We start from the raw sequence: 22,433 nt of genomic DNA on the forward strand, positions 1-22,433 counted from the left end.
CAGGACTACACCTCCCAAATTGCACTTCAGTAGCTCAGTGAGATGGGAGCTTGTCATTACAGTACAGGAGACATGATTCAATCAGTGGGTTCAGTATAAAGATGATAACACATTAGACACCAGACCAGTGTTCCCATACTTCAATATTTTTAAAACAGAAGCAAATTCTTCTATATGTAGAATGACTTTTCGAAGAAAATGGATCTTGAACTGCTTGACATGCATGGCTAACTCAGGTCTCCTGTTTCCTGAGTGTGAGACAAAGATCCTCATTAAATGCTCTGCACTAAATCTCCTCTGTGCCCTTCTGCCTTTCAAGATGTTTATGCATTTCCAGAAAAGACTCTTGATAATAGACTTTTGTGTTATTAATATAAAATACTAATCACTTAAATTAGGTGGACTAGAAAAGTACTAACTCACCAGTATCTTGCATACTTGAAGTGGACAGAATGTTTCAGGTCATCCCAGCGTTACTGCCTCTAAATTCCCTATGCAGTTACTAGAGAGGCAAATACCTCTAAAAACCTAAAGAGGGAGATCCAATACTTTGAACATACTGATAGTGCACTCGCTCACAGGAGGCAATCACACCCCCTCGTGCTAGGCTGTTACTTTCTACCCTTAGGAAATACAGAAGCATCAAGAAACTTTAGATGCCTCCATCCACTTGGGATGCCGCCTAAGTATGGGTTAGTAATGGACCAGTAGCCACAGCAAACACTACGATATCATAAACTAATGACTAATACATATGTCCAGAAAGTGAGAAACTTGATTTCTAAGCTCCACCCAATAGATAGTGAACCCACATATCCCACATCCCAAGAGAATGCCCTCAATATTTCTGTCTCTAAAAGCATCCACAGGTCAAGGAAAAGCGCAAGAACGAGGCAAACAGATACAAGGTCTGGTTTTCCATTAAAAATATCAGATGCCATAAAGGAAGGGAAAGGTTTTCCTAACTGTTTCTCTGGACAAATATTTCAAGAAGTCAGAGTACACAAAAACCAGGGGGTAAAAAATGTTAACTGTACTGATCATTTCTTTAAAAAATAAAATCCTTCCTCCAGCATTACTGTATCTCTTTTTTAAATGCAGAATGGATTTTACTTTACTAGACTTCATTTATGCCTTTTGCTATCCTCTCTTCAGTCAATATCATCTGTTCTAAGTAAATCTGCTTTAAGAGTAATAAGATTTGAGTTCCTCATGACATTCTGACAGCAACTTCTACAGATAAGCATTACCCAGCATACCTTATCAGTGGCTGAAACTCAGTGATGGCCTCTCATCTCTTACAGTCTGTCCCTTAAAAAAGTAGCTTACCCTTCACTATGGAGCTCTCCAATACTTATCAACAGTCTAAAAGGTAATCACAATGGAACGATTTACTAGGAACAGATAGAACAGGAGACATCATCAGCCAAATTCCTATTAAAATCCAACTAAATTCTGTGAACATCCTACAACTTCAAGTATGGACAATAAAAAATATATAGAACAACTAGAAAATTGTAACAAAGACAAAATCAGAAGTGTTTTGTTTGGAAAAGCGATACATATCTCAGAGACCTTCAGCTTGGAAGAGAGATAAGTGAAAGAGGAATACCAGAAAGACCTCTAAAAGTAGCAATACTGTGAAAAAACTGTGGATAATCATTCTCCATCTCATAAACCATGAAGAAAGTTCAAAGAAATAAGCAGTCAGCAGGCTTAAAGTAAAACAAAAGAATGTACACTTTCACCCTGTCTGTAATTCAATTATGGAACAATTATTGCACAATCTTAAAGAGGCTGAAAATATAAATGTTTTCAAGAAGGAATTTAGACAAATTAATAGATATGTATTAAATATGATGATCCAGATGCAATCACCCGCTCAATGGCTGTCAGAATCTGGGAGGCTCTACATAATAAGTTTCTTATTTCTTTCCTATAGAGATGCTGCAATTTGCCTTTAGAGACAACTCATCCAACTAGAGGAACCTTAAAAAAAAAAAATACCATAGCCTAAGTTTAAAAAAAACCTTCATCGTGTAGGCACCCTGTCTGTACAGGTAAAATAATTTGCTAAGGGTATGAACTGAATATTTATATGTTACAATCTCTTTTTGAAGGAATGTATTTTTTAGCTTCTACAGTATCCTGCAGAATGTGCTCCAAATGCCTGAGACTGCTGCTAAAGCAGTCCTGAAAGTGAAAACAAGAGAAACTAACCCTGCCCGCAGCCCCCAATGTTCCCCATGCAAACCTACTCCTCACCCCCAAAAATAAAGCTTAAAAAAAAAAAGCAAAACAACTTTTTAATATTTTTATAGGTTAGCTCACCATGAGGTTAAACACATTTTAACTCAGACAAAGAAATATGTGTATGGTGGGATGAAGATTACTACCCATTTCAACAGACTGGACATTAGATTGGCTGAGCTAAATCAATCTGTAACCCCACAGTAATACAGATATCTGCTCACACCGAGAGAGGAAACCTTTAATTTTCCTAACCTTGCTTAATTCCATATTTGCTTTAAATCAACATAAGTTTAGATCCTTTCCTCTAGCCCTCCACTCAGCTGTATGTTCATGATGCCTTAGAAGTGCCTGCACAGGAGTTTACAAAGGTGGAGAGGATCAGAGAAGGGATCTGGCTAAAATCTACACTATATCTCACCTTCTGCAAATATAGAATTAGTTTTCTAGTGTGTTTTACCACACAACCGCATAAACATGTACTTTGCTCCAAAGGACAGGAATTTGTGGCCAGGGGTGGGGTGGAAGGACAGCACTGCCCCTGTGACAGCATTCTGGGCTTAATGACTTAAACCACTCACGCTGCTTCGAAAAGGTGTAGTCTCAATTCTCCTCCTTTCCCCTGAAAGACTCATTTTATCACCACTTTCCAGCTTTCCAAACTTGTGCGGCTCCAACGTGACACAGCTCAATAGACAAAACTGGCAGAAAAAAAATTCTCTGACAGAGAAATGAGTATGCACATGTGTATGTGCACATGTACGTGTATTTATTTGCCCATTTTTTAAATCAGTTTACCACAGGCTGACACAAGCACTAGTGCTGGTGCAAGAAAGGGGAAGTGAACTGGGAAATAAGAGGTAAGCAGCAAGGCTCCCTTAGCAACAGCCTGATATTAAATCTGTTCTGATGTGCCATAAATCCACAACCATCATTCTGTGAGATACAAAAAATAAGTCATCTTAAACAGAAAAGACTGTTACTCCTTTAATGTAAAAGACTGCCATCAGTCAGTCCCAAAATAGTAAGCAAAATAACATTCTTCCACTTCTTCCACACTTCCCAAAATCTTGATGAGAAAAAGAACCAAGTGTTCATAAATCACAGCACAGGGTATAGTAGCAGAAGCATACAGTTGGCCTTTTACATAGAGTGGTTCCTCAGTGGAAACTGAGGAGAGAAAAAACTGCACAGTGTTGTAGTAAGAATTCGTGGGAGAAAAAAATTGAACTCCTTTAGAAATCAAAAAATAATTACCATTAAGAATTTAAATACTTTATGCTGGTTTTGTATATATTGAGCTCTACCAAAAAAACCTCAAGAATTCTACCATTGATCATCTTTACAGGAACATAAAACACCTATCCTAGTAACAAGCTGAGTCTTTAAAATATTACAGGACTCACATAAAACAACAGTTGAAATGTTCAAAGTAGAATCTCTCCTGAATCAAACTAATTGACCATGAATAATAAATTGGTTTTAGAAGCCTTGGTAATACTGCATAATTAAACATGGGAAATAAAATATATTAAAAACCACAAGACTGAATATTTGGCAGAGTTTACTCACTGGTTCTTAAAAATAGACTATGAACAAAAGTATATTTTTAGATGTGCATCTAATTGTAATTATTCACTCTTGTTCTTAATTGTGATGCTTAACGAGAAACTGTACTCTGTTTAATCTGATACAAGGCACCCTTGTTCATGAACAGAGCACTCCCTCTCTTCAAGGTCTTCAACTCCCTCCAGTTGCAGAATCACAGAACAGTTGGGTTGGAAGGAACATAAAAGATCATCCAACCCCCCTGCCATGGGCAGGGACACCTCCCACTAGCCCAGGTTGCTCAAAGCCTCATCCAGCCTGGCCTTGAACACCTCCAGGGATGGGGCATCCACAGCTTCTCTGGGCAACCTGTTCCAGTGCTCCACCACCCTCACAGTGAAAAATTTCTTCATAGTATCTATCTAATCTACCCTCTCTCAGCTTAAAGCCATTACCCTTCATCCTATCCCTACACTCCATGATCAAGAGTCCCTCCCCATCTCTCCTGTAGCTCCCTTTAAGTACTGGAAGGCTGCTAGAATGTCCCCTGGGAGCCTTCTCTTCTCCAGGCTGAACAACTGCAACTCTCTCAGCCTGTCCTCATATGGGAGGTGCTCCAGCCCCCTGACCATCTTTGTGGCCCTTCTCTGGACTCGCTCCAACAGGTCCATGGCTTTTTTTATGTTGGGGGCTGCAGAGCTGGACGCAGTACTCCAGGTGGGGTCTCATGAGAGTGGAGTAGAGGGGGAGAATCACCTCCCTTGGCTTGCTGGTTATGCTTCTTTGGATGCAGCCCAGGACACGGTTGGCTTTCTGGGCTGCAAGCACACGTTGCCAGCTCATATTCAGATTTTCACCCACCAGCACCCCCAAGTTCTTCTCTGCAGGGCTGCTCTCAATCCACCCATCGCCCAGCCTGTATCCATGTTTGAGATTGTCCCGAACCACGTTCAGGACCCTGCACTTGGCCTTGTTGAACTTCATGCGGTTTGCTTGGGTCCACCTCTTGAGCCTGTCAAGGTACTTCATTGTCTGCACAGAAAAAACTCTACCGCTTTTATCCAAACTGTATTTATTCTGTGGGTTAATACAAGCTTTCAAATTTCTAAAGCTGCAAATCTATTACCTTTCATATGCCTCCCAAGTAAATATTATAGAAGAGGAACATGGGGAAGAATCAACATTGCCTGGCTGTCCTTTCTGGGAAGTTAAAAGCTAACTGATCTGTTTGTCTGAAGGAATTTTGAAGGGATAAACTTAGTCATAATTACTGAATACATCATGTAAAGCAGTATCCCAAACCTAAATAGTATACAACAAAATTACAGCAAACTGTTAACGTAATACTCCTAAAAGCATTTTTCATTTAAAAAGAGAGATACACAGTCTGAATATTTCCCCTATACTGTGGATAAATCGCAACTAATTCTTACAGCCTTCTCTATTTGTTTAATTGATAGAATGCTTATCTGACATCTTCAACAGGATTTTACTGCATTGGATATGAAAAGGGACATTTCCATGGATCTTTAAAGCTAGATAACATATGGCTACTGAATGCTAATGCTTGCAGGAAGATGACTAAGTTTGACAGTGCTTAAGCACTTCTAAGCTTTATTTCAACCTAACTTTACGGATGATCTAGCACACAGAAAGCAGGGAGAGAGGGGAGAAATGTTTTATCTATTTATATCCTTCAACAGCAGTCTATAGCAATAACTGACCTCTTCAGCACATGATAAATCTCCAGAAAAATTGAATAAAAGACTATGAAAGATCTTTATAAAAACTCCAGGCATGAAAGTAATACTGAGAAAGGGGAACAGCCTAAGAATTGCTAGTGCCACTAAAATATAGTTAGACCATGGGAATTAACGAAAAAAATTGAAGGAAAAGCAGCTAAAAATAATTTTAAACATAATTGCATTAAATTACATTATTTTTCCTTTGACTCTTCAGAGAGTTAACCACTTACGTAGTATCTTCTAGAATTTCCTGATTCTGAAAAGTAGGATGATAATTCGTCGCTGTCTAAACACCAATGACTTTTTATTACATATATTCCAGCTAGGAACTTGAATGTAATAAGATTACTAATTGTCAACCAAATAAATGAGAGGACCTTCAAAAGTAGCTTCAGGTTCACATTTGACTGTAAAGTCTTTCGGTTCATGAAAGCCTTTTGAATGTAACATGTAGTATGCACAAATAGCTCCAAAGTTGAAGTTGTTTTAATATTTTGAGTCACTCAAAAAGCGCATGTGTAAAGAAAACCCAGACTTTTTGGCATCCAAAGAAAAATTTTACTAGGTAGTGATTAAGGCAACAATCACCTCTATATTTTCATTGTCTCTCCCACGTCACATGCTTACTACATTTTCTGCACTATCCACATTTGCTGTTATTTTCTTTGCCTCTTTAGGTTAGTTTCCTAAGAAAACGGGTCTTTGATTATACTGTCTACCATGTCATTCCTTCCCCTCTTGAAAACTGCTCTACTCCTTGCCAGAAATGTAAAGATCTCAAAGATAAAAATTCTTGCAGGTTTCATAAAATTTAGCACCTGGAGAGAGAAGACCCCAATCACAGCTGTTCCCAAAACCCCTGAGGAAGGGAGGATGTGTGTATAAATCCATAAACTAACACCTATATGAACCAATTTACTAACACCTACATGAGTCTCTTAACCAGCCATCGCATGTTCCCCTTTGCCCAGACAAAGGAGTAGAGTGAGTAAAGCCTCATGTGCGGCAGTGAGGGGAGTAGGCACAAGGATGGGAGAGAAGCTACATGTAGAGGGAACAAGGCAAAAGAGGTGGGAGAAACAGTGGGAAAATGAGTGTTTAGCAAGAGCTAGGAAAGAGCCCAGGGTTACAACACACAAGAGAAAGGGGCCTTTGGTTAGTGAAATTAGACACCCTGGAGCCAGGTTTCCACACTTCTAGTGCCCACCGGTCCTCTTCTGCCTTCCCCCGTATTTACAATATTGCAAGGCCAAATTTTTAACAATTCAGTGTAAATCCAAAACCCTGTGTGATATTTCTCAAACAGTGAATTTGAAGGTGTTTTTTACTTCCCTTCTAAGCACACAGGATATCCGTAGGTGAGCTCATCCAGCTTCCTCTACCATCGCAACTGGAAAAGCATTTTAGAAAAGTCCAAGCATATTACAAATCTCAATATCAAAAGATAGTAAAGAACAACACAGAAAACTCAGCTAGCTTCCAACCTACAACAATAAATAAATAAATACGTTCTAGTTGTTCTGAGAGATATAAACAAAACAAATATTCAGAAAAGTTAGCAATAATGGAAAGGAGAACAATAAAGCTTCAAAGCTGAAAATAATGCACAAAACTATTAAAAAGGGATTCTGTCACTCAGGTGAGTGACTCGTTTATATAAACAGGCAAATGCAAGTCTGGTTTCAAAATAGTTTGGAATTATTCCAAAATCCTTTGATGAAAAGGTACTATAGAAACGTATGGATGAAGAATCCTTTATACGTTACATAGAAATTTTACTTAATTTTCAAGTATGTATACATTTTTTCTGTCAAACTATTTGTATGCATAAATATTAAGTTATCATACTAAGCTGTTGTTTTCATAATAAATTTTAAATTTATCATAAATATACACATAAATCAAGAGCTAAAATAACGATATTGCAGGGAAAAAATACTTTCCTTTTCCTAGGTCACTGATTTTTTCAGTTTCTTCTTTAAACCTATTCACAGACTAAACGTAACTGATGCTAATGTAAATAACTATACCCAGGTCCAGCATTTGTCATACCTATGAAGAAATGTGATGGTAGTTCTAAAATGATGCAGCTGCCAGATGCAGAGATTTTGTATCAAGGTAACCAAACTTTACTGAACATTTTTCAGATAATAAATATCCCAAATGGTTCAGTCTTAGACCAATGACCATTTTATATCATGTCAGCATGGACAAAACCAAATTTAATTAAATAATCAGTGATTTTCATTACCTGGAATAGCTTCATGGGCTGTCAAAACCACGCTTATAATAGGATTTTTAGCTCCTGAAACCTGTTCAGTCTCCTTAGTTGAGGGGGTTTTCTCTGTTTTCTGAACTCTGGGCCTCTTTGGAGTTTTTTCTCGCTCATCTTCCTTCCTGTCAAGGTCAACGTCAGAATCATTACCTAAAGAGCAAACATCAAAAAGAATGTAACTATGTACAAAAGAAATGCAGGTAACAAAGTCACTAACGCCATAAGGAAGAATTAGGAGAAAATTAATGCTACTGTAAAAAGAAATACATGTTATCAAAACAAGGCATGCTGCATGAGTCCCTAAAGGAGAACTTTTTTCTCTCTATTTAATAAAACATGTGTGATACTTATACAGAGAAAACAGATAAATTTTTTTAAAATAATCAAAATTAAAAAATGGAATCTCAGAAACATTTGCGTTTCTCAATTATCTTGACATTATTGTAGATTTTTATGGAAATTCTGCAAATGTAAAATTTCTTACAATTTCACCATTCATGAACAAATTATTTCTCTCCTTTCTGTAGGAGTCACCATTCTGTAACTGTTCCGATGACTTTAGGATTACTTCTCCTAGTACTAGATTCACTATCTATCTTATTTAATGGAAAGTCCTCCAATAGTGTCTCTGAATTAGGCTTTTCCCCCCACTGTCACTCTGAATCAATAGCCAGAAACAAACTTTTTATTTTCACTGTAGATTCAAGAAGTATTAAGGATCAAAACAGTTCTTTTGTTCAACCTAACTCCTGTCATGTAACTCCTCATTTTGAAGACCTGCACTTCTGAATCATCCCTATCTGTTGCAGCTCATAATTTCTTCAGCCTCTTAAATTGGATTACTTTTGGACATATTAACTAGAAAGCAACACAATGGTTTCAAAGAATATTCAAAACACTCATCTGAAATAAGAATGAATAATCAGTAATCAGCTAAGTTGTTCCTCAAAGCTCTTTCTTCCTTAAGGCAAATGAGGAATTCCTTACTGAAATTCTAAAAAAAAAAAAATTAAAAAATGTTTATATATAAAGAATCAGCAGCATAAAGAATGAAAACACAGAGCTGAAAGTTTATACCAACAAAATTTCTTTATATTATATGAAGTGGTAGAAAATGCAGGCTAGAGAAAACATTTTTGGCAAATTATGCAAACGTTACAGAGGTAATGAATAAGGAAAGCAAAAATTGACTGAAGAAAGAAAATTATAAATGAACCCAGTTAACTCTGGATTTTTTACTTCTGAATATAAAACAGCTGACACAGTCTCCAGAATAAGTCATCCAATGTATATACATAACACGCTGTAGCTGCTCTACTGAGATAGGCAAACAATACATAAACAAGAACCAGTAACAGCAAAGGGGTAGTGTGTCCAGAGTTGTTTGCGGCAGGAAAATAGCAATAGCTGTGGAAAGATTTACTACATGTGTTTTAATTTCAGTAATATTTTGTTAATATTCAGCTGAGAATCAAACAAGTCTGTCTCCCATGGTCTTACCTTAATGGAACAAAGGGTTAGGGACTGCTGGCTGTTCCTTAAAACAATGAAGGACACACGCACAAACTAAAGTATCATGGTTAGGACTGACCGCGTAACTACCACCTGGAAAAACTGCAAGCTCTTTACTAGATACAAAACCAGAAAGAAACAAGGTATTTATAAATTAGATTTCTCAGGCATACTGCGGCAGAAATGTGTATACTGACAACTGTTAATGACTCGATGCTAATCTGTAAATCTGAAATTCATTTTTACAATGCCTAGAATGAGCACAACCACACAGCAAACGGAATTCAAACACAGTTAGCAAGCCATCCTTCTATGAAGTCACCTTAGCAAAAAGGAGCTGGGGCTGCCCATGTTGCCAGTACTTTTTGCTACAAACCGAACTATTTCATGGTCTGTGTGTAACCTGAAAGAGACTTAAAAAGCAAACCCAAACGAACACTCTCCATCAAATCAGCAAACAAAAAAACCCCTTAACTGTCATTGACAGCTGCTTTCTTCCTGAAATCTCTCTACACAAAGCACCCTGAACTAGAAGGTGTGGTTTAGGATAAAGAGGAAGACAAAAGCATGTTTTAATGAAAAACAAGAGCTTTGACTTTGACCACAAGACTCAAACTGCCTTTCTATAATATGGGACCACCTCATCAGTAATTTAGTTGTCTTCACTTAAGGGTTACCATTGCGGATTAGAGAGTCAAAACAAGCATTCTGTCTCTCACAGCTAGGACAATTCCCCTGTCTAATGCAACAATTCTTGTTGTGTTATAAAGGAACACTCATAAGTGATTTAAGATGATTCAGGAGAAAATGGAGTACCTGCAACATAGAACAGCTAAGCAAAGTTTCTCCAAGCGGTAATGGTCTCTGCTTGCTCCTAAGCAGATTTATTTAGACAAACTGCATTACTTTGCATCTCCCTTGCTAAGCAGTCAGCACTTTGTCAGCTGGCACTTGGATTCAGCAGACAAACAAACTGACCTCCCCTATCCAGTGACAGGCATTTTAAATGTCTGCTTCTGCTTGTGCAAGAAATACAACGCTGTGTCTGTGCCTTCTAACACATTTAAGACACGGCCGTGCCTGTGTTGATGAGTAAAGCTACTGTCAACTCTGAATGAATTACTGCTTTCAGAGTCCATCGAACTAGATTGTTCGTCTGTCCCATGATTCTATTTGAGTCATTAATTGATGTTACTGCTCCCTGCATTTGTAATTGGATGTACGATATTTTGCAGGCACAGCTACACATCCCTAATTGGCATGTTTTTAAACTATTTGTCATTCAAATTATTATTTTTTATCCCCTAAAAGATGCTGTTATTTCATCGTAGCAAGAGAGTAGCTTAGAAAACAAAAAGTAAACTGGCCATTCAAAATGAACACATGCAATTTCTTCTCTTGAAGAAACTGATGTACTACTCGCAGAAATAATTCATTTAAATTAGAATCCAGTTGATGGCAAAAACATTTTAAACTAAGGCCAAAAGTGCCATCTTTAAGAACCATGCAGGCTTCTACTTCACTAGGAATGAATAGTTCACTCCAGACAAGAGAATTTGGGCTGTCCACTGCTGTAATCCTTCCTCCACCCAAATCCCATTCCCCAGCCATCAGATGTCCTCTCTTGTATCTGCTGGAGATTCAGGCATGCTGCAGCGTGGTGTGGGAGAGGGATGCTGGTTAAAATAGTTACCTGACGTCTATCTCTCAAAACAAGCAAATTTAGAGGGAGCTGCAGGGGAACTGATCCAATCCAGAAGCAGCCAAAATCCCCGTTTGGATTCAGGGGCTGAAGCAGCTCCACTTTCTGGCTGGGAGCAGACACAGTGAAGACACTTGGCTGTTCAGGAAGATTCTCAACTCTTCTAGTTTTGTGTTATGACCAAAAGGATGGATGGCAGTACCTCCAGCCAGCCAGATCCAATCCATTAGCCAAAACCTTCAATTTGGTTTAACAAAAAAAAAAAAAATAGAAATAGTTGTACACGCAGCTCTGCTTAAGTCACAGCAACTTTCCAAGGCAAATAAGCCCTCTATTAAAAAAAAATACTTATTAAGCATGTGTATGGGGGATTTGTAAGCACAATGGACATTTTGTAATTCTGTGCAAAAAATTAACACACTTCTTTCTTGCTGTTTTAGTGGATGGGCCCACAAGGTGAAGGCAATCGCTATGCATCAAAGGATTAAACTAGATGCACACGGGATGTCAGTAACTAGTAAGGCTTGGTGACACCTGAAAAAGAGGGGGAACTATCAATGAGACACAGACCTCTGAGAGGTCAACGTGGATCACTAATCACAGTTTTTACAGTTATTTATTTATTCTAATTTTAAATTATAAGGTTTTTAACACTTCCTTTGTTGATCTATAAAAGATAGGAAAAAAAATTGTTACTTGGAAACCTTTCCTAATATTTCAACTTCAGTTCAATACATAGATTATGTTTCTCTCAATAAAGAATAACACACAGAATATCAATATATAAATTTTCAGTACTTATATGTTTAGCATATTTTAGCAATAGCTAAAACATTAGTGTGTTATCAGCATTATTTTGGTCACAAATCTAAAACGTCGCATCACATGAGCTGCTAGGAAGACAATCAACTTCATCACAGCCAGACCCAGTGCAAAGTGAAAACATACCTCATTATTAATCAGATGTCCATACAGTGCTAAACTTTGCAATAAATTAAAAACATGAGAGAAGTAAAAACAATACTACAGAAAAATCCCAGAAGCATTAGAAAAACAGATAAAAGTAATTTCAAGTTAGAAAGACATGGATAAAAAGGGGGAAAAACCCACCCCATATGTACTAACGTAAGAGGTCAAATACTAAGGGAGAAGAACTTTCAGTCAAAGCTTCTTGTAATTTCTAGCCATCTACTCTGAAATGCTGTGTCTGAAATGAGAAAGAAGATCTTGTAACTCCAGAAGGTTCAAAGACCCTCAATAAAATTCTCCACCTAACTCTAAGAACTTCAGCAATAGAGAAATCTCATTGAATTAAAAGCTTCAGTACTCCTCATATACACCAAAATAAGAGTGATTGCGAGAAGTTTTTGTCTCAAGGACAGTTTACTCTAGAAAATGTTAGTATCAACCACATCTGCTCAAGTAACTGAAATATTTGTTGAACATTATATGCACACAAAAAAAACACACACAGAAGATAGTGCCCAGTGTAATACTTGTAGTACTATGATGTCCTGAGCTACACCATTACCTGTGTATGACACATTTAGATTCAACGCCATTTGCTGACAATGAAGCTGCAGAAGGATCTCTCAATAATCAGTAACTGGTAACAGAATACTCTGGAATTAAACCAGATTAAGGCACCCACAAGATAAATTTATAAATTGCCATCACAGACAGAGCTCTAGTTAACACAGTCAATGGAGCCTACAAGCAATTCAGCTAACCCTATGTCACTCCAACAGGCTCCGCTAACATACTGATTTGATTTTTGCTGCGTATAATTAAAGCTTACAAAACCTTGTGCATACACACATACACGCAGACAGGTGCTAGTTTGGAACTGACTCCCACCTACAGGGACAACAAATACAAGTAAAGCACATAAAGAAAAAACTCAACTGATAAATTGATACATCACAGGAAAGATCTGTCTGTTTTTCTAAATAGTTCCCTGAAAACGTAAGCTCAATACTCAGCAGTAGTCCAGAAAAGCAAACATAATGTGAGGAATCATTAAGAAAAGAGTAGAACAGAAAAAAAAAAAAAATAAATAAATAAATAAAAAAGATGCCGTGGTGTGAACCAGGGATGCTCTTGCATCTTGAACACCACTTGAAGTTCTGGTCCTCCATCTCAGAACAGTTACAGCAGCTGAGTTGCTGAGAAGAGTAAGACTGACAAGATGCATAAGCCATTTCCATCCAGTCTAGTTAGGCTGCTACTTCAGACTCAGACAGGATAAGGATAAGGATAATCTAAACGCAAATATTAAAGATTTCTAAATTATGAGCTTTATGCAAGAGGTTATACAGAATTATTATTCCCCATTTCCCAAAGTTATAGAGTAAGATGGCACCCAATGAAACAAGCAGCATCGGGTTTAAGAAACAAGCAGAAGTACCACTATTGCACTGACAATGTAATAATGCTCTTAAAGTCATTAACACAGAATATACTGAAAACTAGAAAACCTGACAGCTTTGTAACCCACTTAGATAAATTAATGAGTTAACAGCTTTCAGTTGCCAATTATATGAGTGAAACCTCTAGTTCAAAGACTCTGTCAACAACTTTGACAACTAAGAATCTTGGTGCATTTTTTTTTAATTTTTAAATTATGAAAAGATCCTCATGAAATTACATTAACAGATAAAAATACATTTATGATTTTATTATTTGATTGTCTTTTCAATTTTGGACTTTTTTGTTCACATTTAGAAGGTTCACCCATCATCCTCTAAATTTTCTTCAGAGTGAAAATTGAGAGTGACAACAATTCGAGAGCTCTAATAACCCGTTTTCTGAACTAGTAAAGCAATGCAAGTATGACAAAAACCTACGCATAGACCACATTGTTCTTGCTCACTCCTCAGAAAGTTCTGAGCTACTCAGTGTAATCACAATCTCTTAAAGGATAATAATAATACATATGCTACTTTCATCTATGTATTCAGAAACTGAAAAGTTGCCCCAAAGCCGCTCTTATGGTGAAGCCAGAAGTGAAAAGTTTTCCTGTGATGAGACTGTAATCAAGACTGAATTTCCCAGATGTATTCCAAGGAAGAATTACCCCTTCAGGATAAAAACAGCGCCCAATACCTTCACAGTTTGCAGTCAAGGTAGGAAGCTTTAGGCTGGAGACATTCTAGCTGCACTAGTCACCAACAACTGGAAGCCCTTGTTATTTGCTGCTCAAGAATTACTTACTTTTCTTGACTGTTTTGCTTTTGCCAGAGATTAAATATAAAATGTTTCATCTGCCAAAATTTGAGGCTATTTTCCTTTCAAAGAAGGATGAGCAATTTATTTTGAAAAATCTGTGTTCTGTAACAATACAGATCAAGATCAGATTTAGGAGCTCTAATGAGCTGACACGTCAAGAACAGATAATATGAGTTTATACTCTGGCCTGAGATTTTATTTTAAAAGGATATTAGAAAAGGCAACATTGCTGAAATAATGCAAGTGTTAATATCGTGCCTAGCACATACAAACAGCAAAGGGTATGGACACCTGTGATGTCAGAAGTGAGGCAGCTGGAGTAAAGGTCACTATGCATAGTTGAAAAATCCTGCCACTGATGATAGCAAAAAAAATAAACAGGTACTTTATCAAAGCATGTGTTTCTGTGCTCTGTCAACATATTCTAAGCCCATTTTAATTAGTGCTTGCTACAGAAGTTAAACTCTATATCTCACTGAAACAAAAATACTCATACTAGTTCTGTATCATAATGACAGACTGGACACAAAAGAGGAATAGAAAACTGGAGAAAAATCAATGGCAAATTTTGTCTACAAGTAGGACAACTATCCTACAATCAAGATATCACGCTAAGCAACTACAGAAAAAGCAAAAACCTGATTTTAACGCAAACACAAAACTCACATTAAGTTAGATAATTTGGACTAACCTATTACTTTGTATGCATGTAACATTCACCTTTGAGGAAAGTTAAATAGGCAGTTGGACTAGTTGATTCTTGTAGGCCCCTTTCAACTATTCTGTTCTTTTCTATTCTAAAACTTTGACAGGTTAAATATATTCAAATCAATCTTAAAGCTAAATTTAAACAATTCTCATACTCCAAAGGCAATCATTCCCATAAAGTTTTGTAAAATAGAAGAGGTGAATTAGCATTATTTTTTACACAGTAAAACAAGCCATCCAGAAAAGCAGTCCTGAAACCTATCAAAAGCACAGGACAAAATTCAGGTTTCCCAAGTCGCAGGATAGAAACACCTCTACAGGATCATCCTTCCTCACCTATGTGTGATACTTACCTGTGTGGCACATACCACTTCTCACTGGAAAGCTGTAATCCTCTTTGTGAGAAACACAACGTTTGTTTATGCAAAAGCAGCATTTCAGGGCGTTTAAGAGAATTATTAATGCAACAAACACTGACTTTTTTGAAAAGAACTAAAACACCCTGTCTGCTTTTATTCTCAGTTTTGCTTCAACATGCTTTTTATGTCAAAAGAAACAGACAATTCCATTCCATTTAAAATTAACACTGGGGATTACCAGTTGTTACCAATCAAGTCACAGGATGAAAATACACTGTTTCACAACACGCTTCAGATATTTTTGTTGGCTATTTTCTTACCTCCGTCTCCTTCTTCCTCTCCTTCATTTAAAACAATAATGCAGATATGTTTCCTCAGCTGACGTGTGTTGGAAAACTTCCGATTGCATTTCCTACATTCCAAGCTGCCTGGTGAGACTTCAGACAGTTCTGGTCCTTCTTCTGTCCCAGGAGGAGTTTCTTCACTTGGAACAGGGTTGTTTTCTGCCACATCTTCATCCACACAGAACTTCTTAGTAGAACCTTTTGGTCTGCCCCTCTTCCTCTTCACTACAAGAAGCTCTAGAAAAGAAAGTTAAAGTTAAAAAGAAGCTATAATTAAATTCAACTGCTAATTAGCTAATACCCATCTGATCTTTGAAAAACAAGAATATTAAATTATGTTCAAGAGCCTCTATGCCTAAAGCTTAAAAAAAGGTTAGCTTCACACAGACTTCCTTTGAAGCAATGGTATTTGCTGGCATTTCTGCTTGCTGCAGAGCAATAATATCTGTGATACTGAGATTGGCAGATGTCAAAGTACCACAGTTTCACAGAAATTACACTGCAAATTCTCTTTTAGACTGTTGTGTAACTGTATCAGCAGGCATATTCTACAAACTTGCTCTGCTCTGTTCTGGCACTCTACAAATAAAACTTTTCAATTTAAGTCACTCTCAAAGAAATTGCCTAAGCATTGAGATGTATTCAGAGAAAAACAATTATCTTTTAAACCCTAAAGTTTTCATTTTAATAAATTGAACAATTATTCTCTAACAATCCCCGTGGTTCTTTATTTTTAGCACTTTCAACCAAAAGTTGGCAACAAATACATTCTGGAAGTCATGCAAAAAATATCTCCTTAATGAGTATTTCAAATAATTAAAATCAGAAGTCATTCACAAATCTTAATAAATACAACATAACTTTAAATTTCCATATTTCTGTAGAGGAAACATTGATAAAATCAATGAGATGCAGTGAACACAGAAATACATAACAACAGAAAAAACCTCATACTCGTATTTCCTGCCTAAAATTTCTCTCCTCACTGCTGCAGTTAATTCAAAAGTCAACTTGCTATCATCCACTCACAGATGTAACTGTTGATTTCATTGACCAAACCAATTAGATCCCAAGAAATCTTTTAGCCAACAAGAGCAGATACTCAGAGGGAAGAGGGGAGTTTTCCAGATGGTGATCAAGTTATTTTAGGAGCTTTCATCCTAGCTATGTCTATCTAATAGTTTCATACAATGAAAAGAATCAGTCTCTGTCAGTCTCTCTCCTTCTTGTTAATCTTGGGGGTTGCTTGCTCGGTTTTTTACTTCTTTATACTGTGCTTCTTGAGCAATTATCCAATTGTTATTGTATAGATTTTAGTTATTTACTTTGAACTTGCTCTTCTGCAAGAAACTGTCAGTCTACAAACAGCAAAGCATGGGACCATTTAAATGATCTTCTAAAGTCTGAGCAGACATCTGGTGAAGTTATCAGATCTCCTCTGTGTTTCTGCATAAAGATATGTAGTCCTGAAAAGGAAAAATTAGGGTGCATCTAGAAGAGCTTGCCTGATGATGTACGGAGAAACAGGACACAGCCAGGCTTCTTCCAGACTTTTACGATTCATTTTATCTAATGTTAGACACTTGAACTCTCAAATTATATTCTATATAATATCTTCTATGTTGAAGGAACAGAGAAACTACTCTCCTGCATTTAGTTCAGATCACATAAGGCCTGAATCACCTCTGCATCCCAGGGTGACCAATCTCCCAGGTTAAGAACATTCAGTTACGTGTAGTGAATTCCAGCTTTGGGAATTACAAGATAAAAGAACTTCATATGGTCACCGTAACTGCAAAAAAAAGCCCTGGAGTATAATGTGCATAAGAATTTGCTAAGTGAAACGAAACAAGTATGAAGCACCTGCCAGCCACCACCTTTATAATATCATACAGAAAGACAAAGGACTGGCACATGCTAAAATTTTGCCAAGAACTCTGCTTTTAGTGCTCAGAAAAAACAAATAAATTTAAATCTTGTGCATGTTTCAGCTTACGGTAGTCACAGCAAAGAGACCCCTTAAAGTTTTCCTACATTAAAATATTTTCAAATCTTGAGACTTGTACAGAAATAAAGTTATTCTCCTCAGAATTTCATACTTTTACTGTTGGTTTGGGGTTTTTTGCACAGCACAGATGGGAGAAGTATGAAATACGTCTTCTCGGTTAAAAGAGAGAAATGCCCAGTAATTAAGCAACTGCTGCAGTTCAAAAGGATTGAAAGTATTTTGAGATTATTCAAGCTAAAACAGACTGGCATATAAAGCATAAAACAGACTACACATAAATTGTGCCTCTTATGAGAAACTTACATTTCTCCTGCTCTCATTCAAGGAACTTTCACCAAAAAACCAGTGCATACTGAGAACAAGGGTTAAGAAATGGCTAAAGATTTTTATCAAGTATTCATCAAGCCAATAGCCTACCTTCGCCCTGATAAATTGAGAACGACAATGCAAAAGTCTGAAAAATCATTAAAGGAGAGAATATTAAAAAAAAACCCACCAAAACTAAAAACAACAAACCCTGAAGTACATGTGCCAGAAGACCTTACTAAATTGTTTGACTTAGAGCATACGGAAAAAGAAATGACCTCAAGGCATCTTAAAGGAAGATGATGCAAGAAAACAGGATGTGGTGGCAGCATCTTATTCAAAATCTATCTATTTAACACTTCCCTTAAGCATTCCAGACAAACAAAAACCCACATACAGAGACTATAGCTTTTAGTTAATCATGTAATTGATATCAAGTGAAAACTAATGCATTCTGTCTTCTTATAAGAGTCATGAGTATCTGTCTGCTTAAATATAATGTAATAAGAACACTAAAAGCCCCATTATGAACAGGAAAAAAAGCAACCCTTTCAAATAAGTTTTTGCAACCCTCCATCAGCAGTGTTTTGAATTTCTGTGCTACTGCACTCCAGTGAAAATAGTTTTGTCAGTCACCAGCCAAAAAGAGAGGGGTGATATCCATGCTCTCAAAACTTCTCTTTGCTACCACTCATGGCTATTTTGATATCCAACAACGGCAATCTATATGTGGTGTGGTGGACATACTGGAGGGAAGGGATGCCATCCAGATGGACCTTAACAGGCTAGAGAGGTGGGCCCACACGAACCTTATGAAGTTCAACAAGGCCAAGCGCAAGGTCCTGCACATGGGTCGGGGCAATCCCAAGCACAAATACAGGCTGGGAGCAGAATGGATTGAGGGCAGCCCTGAAGAGAAGGACTTGGGGGTGCTGGTAGATGAGAACTTGAACATCAGCTGGCAGCGTGCACTTGCAGCCAAGAAAGCCAATTCTGTCCTGGGCTGCATCAAAAAAAGTGTGACCAGCAGGTCAAGGGAGGTGATTCTCCCCCTCTACTCCACTCTCATGAGACCCCCCCACCTGGAGTATTGCATCCAGCTCTGGAGTCCTCAGCACAGGAAGGACACGGACCTATTAGAGTGAATCCAGATGAAGGCCACAAAGATGATCAGAGGGCTGGAGCACCTCCCATACGAGGACAGGCTGAGAGAGTTGGGGTTGTTCAGCCTGGAGAAGGCTCTGGGGAGACTTAATAGCAGCCTTCCAGTACTTATAGGGGGCCTACAGGAGAGATGCTGAGGCACTCTTTATCATGGAGTGTAGTGACAGGACAAAGGGTAATGGTTTTCAGCTGAAAAAGGACAGATTTATATAGTAGGAAGGAATTTTTCCCTGTGAGGGTGCAGAGGCACTGGCACAGGTTGCCCAGAGGCGCTGTGGATGCCCCATCCCTGGAGGTGTTCAAGGCCAGGCTGGATGAGGCTTTGAGCAACCTGGGCTAGTGGAGGGTGTCCCTGCCCATGGCAGGGGGGTTGGAACTCAATGATCTTTCAGGTCCCTTCCAACCCAAACCATTCTATATGATTCTATGATTCTGGTATTATGAACAGCTGAAGCTAGGGCCATCCATGCTGTCCCTCAAACCATAACCAATCTAAGTAGAAGCAAAAAAAAAAGCAGAGAGCATTGAGAAGCACTTTGAAAGAGATGGAGATCATTATGAAAAGTCTGCTACCCTTGGTTTCTACTTGATAAAAAAAATTCTAACATCATCCCTCCAAAATGGTTAGCACAAATCAACTCTGAATATATCATGACCTAACTATAGCAAAGTGGTGTGACTAAATAAAATTCATCAGACAGCACTGCCAATAAAATAACATTGGAGTAATAAACACATATTACTTGCCTAACATTTTATTTGTTCACAGTACTTATAAAATCATTAATTTACTACTCAGGCAGAACACAGAGCTCTATTAACAACTCAGCGTTCACTTGTATATACCAACTCTAGAGTAGCTACAGTGTTTACCAGTACTTGTAAGATAAACTGTGCTTTCAAAGGACAAGAAGATGTTCATCTATCAGCCAACAAGTACAAAAAGGAAGCTGTAATTTCTAAGACTGTCATTCATCAATCATGTCTCCTTTTAGTGACAATACTGAATTACTACAAAGAAGGGTCTGCTGAGAAAAAATTGTATATTATAAACTTTTAAAGTTTTATCTGCTGCAGATTCCATTTGGGGGGGGGGGGGGGAATGCCTTGAAAGAACAACTCTTTCAATTCCTATATTTAACTGTGAAATACCTTTTCCTTTTTTAAACAGACCACAGGAAACAATTGAATAGGACTGCAGAACAGCCTACCCTCATCTCCAATCAATCTGTGTGATGGGAAAGAAGAAATATTAAAGTATGTCTATAATACAAGTTGAAATCCATGTGAAAGTAATTTACCTTGACATTCTTACTGACAGCAGATTGCAAAGAGTTGGGGTACATAAACTGAAAAAGGTAGCTACATATGATCATATGACAAAAAGTATTCACCAAGAATAATGAAAAAGGTAACTTATGAATATGGAAGTTAAAATATGAATATTTTATTTTACATAATTAGATTTGCAAAGTTATTTCCTTAAAATCTGCATATGTCTAATTTCAGCTGCTTCAGATCATAATGGTAATTACATACTATTCTCATAAATGCACAATGCATGCTTAACAACATACAATACAGAAAGTGCAGACAGTCCTTGACACAAATATAAGTTTACAGAAGAGCCTTTTTACTAAAAGGAATAAGAATGTTACAAAGTGCCAGTCTCAGTGTGTTCAGAAATACAGCTTAGCAAAGGGATAACAGGAAACAAAGATTTTAGAAAGAAAGATGCATACTGCATGCCTGAGAAATTCATTCAGTACAATTAAAATAAAATTAGAATGGCATTTTGAAACTTGATGTAGATCTGATATTTATTCATCTTCTTCTGATGCACTGCTTATTTTAGGCATTGTGTGAAATAATAATCTGGTGCAATTTTTCCTCATCAGCCATCTAAGGAGATAGCAGCTAGAGCTGAATACTGTATGACCATTACTGGAAATATCTGCTTATGTTGATGAAGTTAATATAACTACTGAACTACTGCTGGTAAATAAATGAAGAAATATCACGTGCATTTGTTCATGATAAAAAAAATCTTTTAAGTATGATATTAGAGTGGTATTTTATTCACAAGCAATTATTTTTTAAAATTCAGAAATCAAAATGATTGGAAAATCCTCGTAGTTGTGCTAAGTAAGAGGTTTGCCAACAATATAAAACCATTGCTTAATAAGGGTCTAAGAGAAGATATAATTATGAATTATTTTGAATCCATTGCTAATATTACAAAGAATTGCAATTATAATCAGTTAGAAATGGAATGAATGTTACTTCTTCCACTGCAGAGTTAAATTTTTCTGTATAACCAACTCAACCTTTGATTAGCAGATTGCTTTATTTACTAGTACCAATAGGAAAGCACAGTTATGAATAATGAATCACGCCATTTCCCTTTTGGAATAGAACTATTAATATTATCTGAAACACAACAAGTAACAAGTTAGACAACTCAAAGCATACCACCATTCCTAAGCCTCAAGACCCCCATCCATGGTGTGCTGGTTGCTTCCCACTACTATTACACAGCTCACATTAAAGCTGCAGGAAGCAGACTTTGCTATACTTGACATTTAAAATGAATGGACCAATGTCGTCATCCCCTATCACATGCTGAGTTTATCCACATCTGCCTTCCAATCTATTGTGCACTGAATTAAATTCAGGTTGCCAGTTGTATAGTGACCATTACAAAAACAAGCTATGTAAATCGCTCACACATAATGCAGAATCATCACACTACAGGTTTTATTAAAAATTAAATGACTTGAAAAATCACATTCCTCTTAATTTATGAATGTACCTTCTCCATCTTTGTTTATGTTTGTGGGTACTGTGAGAGGTTGGAGCGGAATAATGATGTCATCCACACTGGTCCCTTCTTCTGTATGCTTCTCAGAGACATGAGACAACAGTTCAGATTGATTTGGTGAAAATAAGTTACAAAGCTTACACATGAAGATGGAATTGATCCCTGAAAAACAAGTTTAAAAAGAGGAGTTAGTATTTCCAGTTTTAAGTTGTTCATTTATATTACCACTAGTTACTGAGATTTCCATTCAGCTAACACAGTAACTATCAGCTAGCTTAATACACTTAACTGACAGTAACAAGCTGAAAATGAAATGTTACACTGTTCAATGAAGACATTCATAATAAATTCCAAAAGGAATTATTTAGGAAATGGTTAAACTTCTACCCAGATCCTCACAAGGCAAAAAAATTTATTCTCGCTCAAATAACAAGACCCAAAAACAAGCAGGATAGATTAAGAC

The 22,433-nt window shown here is 37.2% G+C and overlaps 1 protein-coding gene across 3 annotated transcripts in view; it reads right to left on the minus strand.

Moving 5' to 3' along the window:
• Positions 1–22,118, minus strand: part of ZFAT (zinc finger and AT hook domain containing) — a 70,516-nt gene extending 48,398 nt beyond the window's left edge. For 2 of the 3 annotated variants that reach the window (XM_010073262.1, XM_010073261.1), the window contains exons 1-3: positions 21,962–22,118; positions 15,648–15,908; positions 7,795–7,968 (exon numbers count right to left, since the gene is read on the minus strand). In XM_010073262.1, the coding sequence (XP_010071564.1) occupies positions 7,795–7,968; positions 15,648–15,908; positions 21,962–22,115 (589 nt within the window). In that variant the 5' untranslated portion in view covers positions 22,116–22,118. The remainder of the gene's footprint in view (positions 1–7,794; positions 7,969–15,647; positions 15,909–21,961) is intronic. The other variant, XM_010073260.1, reaches the window with a different exon arrangement.
• Positions 22,119–22,433: the final 315 nt, after the last annotated feature.

This window comes from Pterocles gutturalis, unplaced genomic scaffold, assembly GCF_000699245.1.
Source record: "Pterocles gutturalis isolate BGI_N339 unplaced genomic scaffold, ASM69924v1 scaffold5782, whole genome shotgun sequence".
In the NCBI taxonomy this organism is placed as follows: Eukaryota; Metazoa; Chordata; class Aves; order Pterocliformes; family Pteroclidae; genus Pterocles; species Pterocles gutturalis.